General features: G+C 39.0%; 1 protein-coding gene across 1 annotated transcript; it reads left to right on the top strand.

Moving 5' to 3' along the window:
• The first annotated feature begins 2,050 nt into the window (after nucleotides 1-2,050).
• On the top strand, nucleotides 2,051-7,884 carry LOC116355040 (uncharacterized). Its single transcript, XM_031798090.1, has 10 exons — nucleotides 2,051-2,086; nucleotides 3,087-3,125; nucleotides 3,368-3,442; nucleotides 3,618-3,759; nucleotides 4,005-4,099; nucleotides 5,473-5,787; nucleotides 6,038-6,409; nucleotides 6,928-7,025; nucleotides 7,188-7,299; nucleotides 7,459-7,884. Exons 1-10 carry the CDS (start codon nucleotides 2,077-2,079, stop codon nucleotides 7,476-7,478), a joined length of 1,278 nt encoding a protein of 425 aa, XP_031653950.1. The 5' UTR covers nucleotides 2,051-2,076; the 3' UTR covers nucleotides 7,479-7,884.
• The last annotated feature ends 1,030 nt before the right edge of the window (nucleotides 7,885-8,914 follow it).

Here is an 8,914-nt window from a genome sequence, read left to right as displayed (position 1 = left end):
AACTCCAACTAAGTAAGCTATCAGGAACTATGGGCTTTGGATTTTTATTTAACTAGGCAAGTCAGTTAAGAACAAATTCTTATTTTCAATGACGGCCTAGGAACAGTGGGTTAACTGCCTGTTCAGGGGCAGAACGACAGATTTGTACCTTGTCAGCTCGGGGATTTGAACTTGCAACCTTTCGGTTCCTAGTCCAATGCTCTAACCACTAGGCTACCCTAGTTAGAATTACATAGCACTTTGTTAACACAATTGGGTATTAGGATGCCATACCCCTGCAGGTACCACGAATAAAACAGGACTTAATATACACTGGAAGGTCTATGATACTCATGTACTCATGTCTATGATACTCATGTATTCAAACAGCAAGTTTCTAGCTATTGGCATAGACAGGGGTAATTATACTGCAGTATGCTATGCAGTATGCTCTTATTGTAGCATGTACAGGCTACTGCGGTCTATTTTTGATCAACTGACCTCTGATCTTGAACTCCCTCCCTCTAGTAAATAAATCTGATTGATTGGTCTGGCTGGGGCCCCAATGCTTTCCCTCACCTAGACGCTCTGAACACTGAGGTGTGCGTTATTATTGTAATGTAATATGTGGTTATCATATTGTTCAATATGTGTGTCCATGGCCTTAAAAGGCAAATGGCAATGGCATGCTTGATATGTTATTTAAAGTCACTAAAGGAAACCTAACCTAGTCAAGAGGGCCCAAAAAATAGTATACCTCTTCCAGAAAGACAGATTTAGGGTTAATACCATTACAGGGGAAGAACTGACATTAACATTTTCTACTGAGATTTAGCCATCATTCCCTAAGCGCAAAGTCTTGATTTCCCAATCAAATGAAGAACAGAACATATCAGGTTATCTGAACTGAGTGGACAAATTATTAGGAACACCTTCCTAATATTGAGTTGCAGTTCTTGACACACTCAAACTGGTGTGCCTAGCACCTCTTACTGTACCCCTTTCAAAGGCAATTAAATATTTTGTCTTGCCCATTCACCCTTTGAATGGCAAGCACACAATCCATGTCTCAACTGTCTCAATGCTTAAAAATCATTCTGTAACCTGTCTCCTCCACTTTATCTACACTGGTTGAAGTGGATTTACAAGTGACATCAATAGTTACCTGGGCAGTCTATGTCATGGAAAGAGCAGGTGTTCCTAATGTTTTGTGCCCTCGGTGTATATCTCCATGGGGATTGGAACTCTTGTCTTGGTCATATGCCAACCAAAAATAAATTGTTATCTTCATGTAAATGTTGGAATTTTTCAAATGTTTTGGCTCCTACCAGAACTTAAAAATTATATAAACTGACACTAAAAAGAAATCTATTACAGACTACAACATATTTATTAAATACAATTTACTCAATGTGCATAAGTGGAGTCTCCCTTTTAGGTCATTTGATTTACAATATAGGGACATTAACACAGTCTTGGTGGGTCCACTCTTTCTAGAAGAATCTTTCAGCAAGACAACAGGGAGGAGGCTTGATGATGTTGACTGACACAAGGGTGTGTTCAAAGGAGGAGGAGAGCAGATCCTCTTTATAAACACTCCAGCTACAGTACTTCTCCACCTGTCTGCTCATCAAAACCAAACAAGCCTTGCAAAGAGAGGAGCCATAGAGGTATGTTTCATTTTACTTTAACTAATGGGATATTACAAGCCCTTTCTCACTATAACATCTCACATCATGACCGATATTTTGGTGTCAAAAAGCATTCTTTTAAAGTTGTTATCTAGTAAATATGCCTAGGTTGGATCACAGTGACTCTCATAATGGAATATTTATCAAGCAGAGAGTCAGTCAGAAAATGTGTTGTTTAAAAATAATTATGTAATGGCATGTAATACTGCAACAGCATGCCAGCTATAATTTTATCATATGACTTAACTTGATCAATGACATACAGTACTGTTTGTTTCTAATCTATATAGCTCAAGTTTTAAAAAAAAGGTATTCTGTCCGCAAAATGTTTTGTTTTACTTAAATAGTTAACAGAGCATTCATTTATGATCCCTAGTGTAACGGCTGTTGGAAGGAGAGGACCAAGATGCGGCGTGGTAAGTGTCCATGTTAGATTTATTTCGATAACTGAACACTGAAACACAAAGTAAACAAAAGAACAACAGAAACAGTCCTGTCTGGTAGAGACACAGAGACAGAAAACAACTACCCACAACTCAAGTGGGAAAAACAGGCTGCCTAACTTTGGTTCCCAATCAGAGACAACAATTGCCAGCTGCCTCTGACTGGGAACCATACCAGGCCAAACACATAGAAATAGAAAACATAGAACACAAAAACATAGAATGCCCACCCCAACTCACGCCCTGACCAAACTAAAATAGAGACATACAAAAGGAACTAAGGTCAGGACGTGACACCTAGCCAGCTTGGGTGGAATTGAACTCATATATCAGGGGTCAGCACTTAGTCCTACATACAATTTGGCTCACACAGTCTGCAGCTAAACCCACTACAATGACACACAAGATTGTGTGTCATTTGTCAAATATTGGCATTAATAGATTGATGCCTCATTACAGAATACCTTTTTCCAAAAGATTCAGAGGTAGAATTTGAGCAAAACAGACGTTTTCCTGTTAAAGGTGAAAGGCAAAGGTACAGATACTCCCGATTTCACGCAAAATCATCCAAAACAGTACATTTTATGTCATAATATGAATATTTAAAAGCATCACAAAACAACAAACGTTTCGTATTTCTTGAGGACAGAAGGGGGAGGAGAAAGGTTGAATCAAGTCACTTTAGTCACTCTTTCCCTGTCAAATTAGTCAGAGTATCATACCCTATTTGCCTAGTTAAATCCACTGGCTATTTTACATACTGTAGTTTTTACATTCATCTTGTTCATCCAGAAACAAATCAGCTGCTCAATGTTCAGGCTGTCACGAGAGACTTCGCTTCCATAACAGTTTGCATTCGGCATCTCTTTTCTCTATCACAAAATCCTTATTTATCATCTTGTTTCTTTTACATATTTATAAAATATTTTCTAAAACAGGCAAACACCTTCTTGCCCCTTTTACATCTTTTCAGTGGCTATGTGGCTCCCAACAGTGTTGGCAGTGTTTCTGGGTAAGAATTGTCTTCCCTTTTCTCCAGCATCTGTAAACTAAAAATCCCATCATTTAGAACATGTACACTGACCACAGTATGCTGCTATAGTTACCTTATTTGCTCTACTGTGATACATATCCATGTTTTTAGATCTCACTATCTATGTACAAGTTATACAGGTGTAACAGATACAACATACACATTACTTTTTGTGATCTTTCTTGTTAAATTTACAGTGTGGGAATGTTTTCTTTGCCCAGGTGCAGCCCCTGACCTCTTCTTCAGCCAGCAGTCCTTGGATGAGTCCTTCAGTGGCACAAGAGCAGTTGAACCATGTGAGTGAACATGCTAATATGCTTTATAAGATAAGACATATCCTTCATGGTTTAGTGTAAATCAATCTAAAATTGTAATATTGAGCATGGACAAATCCATTTCTGTCACTATTGTGGTAGTCTTTTTAATTTACTTGTAATCTAATTGAAAACCACATGTGCCCCTATTCAACAGCTCACTGCTCACAGGGAATCAAGGTTGACAAAGACTTTGGTGGGAATGACATTCTGACGGTGTATGAACGGGACCACCATCATTGCCAGCTTGCCTGCACTCAGAACCCTGGGTGTTCCTACTTCAGCTACGTGGTTAAAGAGTATAATCTATTTGAGTATTTGGGTTGCCTGTTTGGGTGGTGGTCGCACCACTTCTTTCTGTAAATAGTTGAAGGATAAATAGTTGAAGGCTAGAGAAATGTCACCTCTCTCATGGACTGACTATGCATGAGATCAAAATGATATACAGTATTTGTTTACAACTACATTGATTACAACTTTTTTTAAATGTAAAATAGAAATGACATAGGAAGTGCATCAGTATTGTCTTTTACTTTCAAAACAGATTCCATTGCTATCAAAAGTATTCCTTTGGTCAACCAACTATGACAAACTATCCAGGAATCATATCTGGTTACACTAGGAAGGACTGCAGTGATGGTATGGACCAATATAACAAACTGTACACATATTACTTACAATTGTTAAACATGTTTTCAGCATTCACAGTGTCGATGAATTGTAAATTAGCTCTAAATTGAGATGATGGAGTGATCTAGCTCAACAACATTAGTATAAAATGAGGTTTATTGAGCTTCAAATAACTTCAGTTCCATTTTAAATCCAAAGTAGTTTTATATTAACATTGATGTCAGGTCGTGGGTGATTCCTACCAAAACCCAAACAAAAGTTTCATCCATAGAGGTGTCCTTTAGAGGAAGGATTGTTGAATTGAACAGTATTTGGCATTTGTACCTCGAAGCAGAGTTGAGAAGTATCTTTCTGAAGTTGGAATATTTGTGACATTCTGACCTTACTCAGTCTTCCTTTAAGACTCCAAGTGGAATTATGTTTATCGACATTTTTTCAAATTAATATAAAATGAAAAGCTGTAATCTCTTGAGTCAATAAGTATTCAAACACTTTGTTATGGCAAGCCCAAATAAATTCAGGAGCAAAAATGTCCTTAACAAGTCACATAATAAGTTACATGGACTCACTCTTTGTGCAATAATATAGTTTAACATAATTTTTGAATCCCATAACGCTAAAAGTAACAGAGATCCCAGTCTGGAACTTTGATGTGGACGTAGAGTATATTATGAGTTGCACCCCATTTTGCCCTCAGAACAGCCTCAATTCGTCGGTACAATTCGTTGGGGAATCTACAAGGTGTCGAAAGCGTTCCACAGGGATGCTGGCCCATGTTAACTCCAATGCTTCCCGCAGTTGTGTCAGGTTGGCTGGATGTCCTTTGGGTGATAAACATTGTTGATACACATGGAAACTGTTGAGCTTGAAAAACCCAGCAGCTTTGCTGTTCTTGACATACTCAAACAGGTGTGCCTGGCAACTACAACCATACCCTGTTCAAAGGCACTTCAATATTTTGTTTTGCCCATTCACCCTCTAAATGGCACACATAAACAATCCATGTTGCAATTGTCTCAAGGCTTTAACATCCTTCTTAAATATTTTGTCTTGCCCATTCATTCACCCTCTAAATTGCACACAAACAATCCATGTTTCAATTGTCTCAAGGCTTTAACATCCTTCTTTAACTTCCTCCCCTTCCTCTACACTGATTGAAGTGGATTTAACAGGTGATATCACTGAGGGAACATAGCTTCACCTGAATTCACCTGGTCAGTCTGTCATGGAAAGAGCATGTTTTGCACACTCAGTTTATGTCAACAATCATTCCTCTAAAGGACCATTCTATGGATTATATTTAGTGATAATCCCCAAAAGTTCTGTATTTATTTGGTTCTAGTTTGATGAGGAATCACCCCGTGCTTTGTCTGTCCACACAGGTCCAGCAGTAGAGATACCAGTGTTTACTCTGGTTAGTGAGGCGAGGAGCATGGCGGAAGCCCAGAAGTTCTGCAGGGAGTACCATGAGGAACTGGCCACCATCTTCAATGCTGAGGACCAGATAGCAGCTCTGAGAGCAGTGTCAGCACAGAGCCTCACTGACGCTGCCTGGGTCCACTCCCAATACAATGCTTTTTTCCCCAGAGTGGGCTATTGGAATCCACCATATGCAAAGTGTGTTGTTCATGGACAAAGTGCAAAAGTATGGGTTTTGAGATATTGCACAAATCCATGTCAATTTGTGTGCCAGAAAAGTAAGTTGATTTTGCATCCATTCTCTCCCTTGTCTGATATTTGTAAACTATTACTCCAAAGTAATGTAAACACTTTACTTGAAGGGGGTTATTCATTCAGAACACCTTGGTAAAGTACATAGTACATTTCAAATAATGTCACCTTTATGAGTTACAGTATCCTTTGACAACTGTTTAGGTACATTTATTTAACATCAATGTCTGTGTCTTTCAGACATTTTTAGGACAATTGTGTATATTCTGTCCTTAGGCACACAATCAAAAAATTCCTCAGAGCTTAAATATTACATGGGTCAAGGTTCATTGACGTGGGAGGGGGCACAGACGGCTTGCCGAGCCAATGGAGATGACTTAGCGAGCATCCTCACCCAAGAGGATTACACAGCATTCCAAAGCATAACAGAAACACAGCAGTTTGATATGTGGATGGGACTCTACTGGAAGACTTCTACCAGAATGTGGCAGTGGTCCAATGGGGACCCCTTCCCATACTGTGTGTCTGAGCCTCAACTGGGTGCTAGTAACTGCTGCTCCCTGACCCGTCAGGGCCATTGGCAGACTGAACACGCCTCCCTGGACAAGATAGACTGCTCTCTGAAGAGGCCGTTCCTTTGCACTGGAAGTAAGACTGACATCTTTTATTGAACAGATAGAGAGAGGAAAATACAGGCAGAGGTTGAGTCAAAGGGCACTAGACTGGATTCAAACCTTTTCTGACACCATAGACGTGTTCCAGAGGCTGTGGCATTACCACTAGACCAGACAGACCACAATACTGCCATCTCATTGGGGACATTGGGGGTCGTAATACAGGGACAGGGATGGCATTTTTGCCCCAGTAGGGTCCCACTGGAGTAAACACTGTCACATGGGACATTGAGATGCTACATGTAGCCTATTCCAGCCACCTCTCTCTCCCCACTCTCACTAGGAACAAATGCAAATGTTTGTTCGTGGTTTGTAATATGATATGATAGTTCCATACTGGTAAACATAGAACACAGAGGATTGCTACTACACAGTTACAAAGTAATTTACAGCCTTTAAAGAACATTGGAAGAAAAGTTAATTATTTATTGACAAATAAGATGAATCTCATTTGGGTAGCTGTCTCATCTTATCATTCCTATGTTCCTCTAGAAAAGAGAATCAAGCAGACCATTGTAAGGATGTCTCTGAAATCTAACTCAGGAGCTGATCTCAATGACCCAGTGGTAAAGGAACAGATGTTGGAGCAGGTACAGTAGTCCTACATCTCCCACATCAGAAATCAACGTCATGCTCACTCATTTCACTCTTCTCATGATTAGGAATAGAACTAAAATCACATAGAATTACATTTAGGATGCTGTATTAAAATGAGGGCTGCTGACATTATCTGGTTTGATCATATCTCACAGATCAGAAAGGAGTTTGCCAAGAACGGGAACTTCCTCAAAGACCTGCGCTGGCGAGAACTGCCGAATGGAGACGTTTTTCAGAAAATAGTTGAACTTGGAAGCCCTGAAGAAGGTAAACACGAAAATGACCCTCCTTAAGATTAGTATGCTGTTCAGAGTTCCTTGTAAAGTGTGTTAGGTATTGCATCCCATTGACAGTATGGAAATCAAGCAAGGTGTTCATGAACTAATACCAGTGAGGGTCTTTGTATTGTTGTGTTTGTTTTCTTAGGTCAGTGTGGGTCTGGATGAAGAGGACCAGCCATGATGCTGTAGCAGGAAATGGATGGAAGGTCCAAGAAAACTAAAATAGTCAAGCTCTCTGTAAATAATCCTAGTACCTCATAATATATGGCCGTATATACATAACATTTCCTTAGAAATAAGATGTCAAGTTATGTTAGGCTAGTTTTAAACTCTACAATGTTTTGCTATTGTAAAATCAAATTAGACTTGTTGGTGTATGAATTTAATGTAACAATGTTTGTTGTACATAAGGTCAATTTGATTAATGAAGAGAAGTTTGTAGTTTAAACATGCATAGTAACACCTTTTAGTGAGCGATCTGCATTGTATAATTCTTCATAATGATGTTACACACTCACTCATGGATGTAACTGTCGACATTCTTAAATAAAATATGTTTTGATTAGTGGCATCAGTATTACTATTATTTTCACCCTCCAGCAAGAATGGTGAGATGGGGACACAAATCACAACGATGTATAATTATGTGCCCACTTCCAGGTGACATGGTTCAGAGAACTGTAAAGAAGGAGGCAGAGAGAATGTTGTGGGTGTGACAGAATGACACTATCCATGTTATCAAGCTAATCAACGTTTGTATATCATAGTTTTCCCTTTTGTCATGGTTTGTTGACTGTCAGCTATTACAGTCATAAACACTGACTCGTGGATAGCAGGGGAGAGGTGTGGGGTTCTTGCCCTTATTCATGTAGTTGATGGCTGTTATACATAAATCACCTTGATAAACCAAACACCACAGATCAGTTTGTACCTTCACTAAGATTTGACAACCTACATTTAATTTATCATGTTATTTAGTATTTATCTAAATTGGCATAAAGACAGGGAAGTAAAAGCACATCCTAACTACTTATGACACTAAACTCCAACTAAATAGGATATCAGGAACTATAGGCTTTTGTACGTCCAGAATGACATTTCACTTTGTTAACACAATTGGGTATTAGGCTGCCATAGCTCTGCAGGTACCGCATAGAAAACAGGACTTTACTTATGATCACTGGATACTATGACACTCCTATATTCAAACAGCATGTTTCTAGCCAAATGCATAGACAGGGGTAGTTGTAATTATACTGCAGTATGCTATGCAGTATGCTCTTATTGTACTATGTACAGGCTACTGCTGTCTAATTATGAAATATCTTGATCAACTGACCTCTGATCTTGAACTCCCTCTCTTTTATATTCAAAATACTGGTAAATATTTTTCAGACCGAAGATATCTACTCTGATTGATTGCTCTGGCTGGGGCCCATGCTTCACCTCACCTAGCTTCTCTAAACACTGAGGTTTGAGTTATGATTGTAATGCAATATGTGGTTATCATATTGTTCAATATGAGTGTCCATGGTCTTAAAAGGCAAATGAAAATGGCTATGAATGCTTGCTAAGTTATTCAATAGAGTCTCCAAAGGAAA

The sequence above is a fragment of the Oncorhynchus kisutch genome, linkage group LG19 (assembly GCF_002021735.2).
Source record: "Oncorhynchus kisutch isolate 150728-3 linkage group LG19, Okis_V2, whole genome shotgun sequence".
Classification (NCBI taxonomy): domain Eukaryota; kingdom Metazoa; phylum Chordata; class Actinopteri; order Salmoniformes; family Salmonidae; genus Oncorhynchus; species Oncorhynchus kisutch.
The sequence above is the reverse complement of the archived record's forward strand: the minus strand, read 5'-3'. Positions and strand labels throughout refer to the sequence as shown.

Coding starts and splice junctions, on each gene's coding strand:
- LOC116355040 (XM_031798090.1), top strand. Junction 6,410..6,927: donor GCCGTTCCTTTGCACTGGAA/GTAAGACTGACA, acceptor ATGTTCCTCTAG/AAAAGAGAATCAAGCAGACC. Junction 7,300..7,458: donor ACTTGGAAGCCCTGAAGAAG/GTAAACACGAAA, acceptor TTGTTTTCTTAG/GTCAGTGTGGGTCTGGATGA.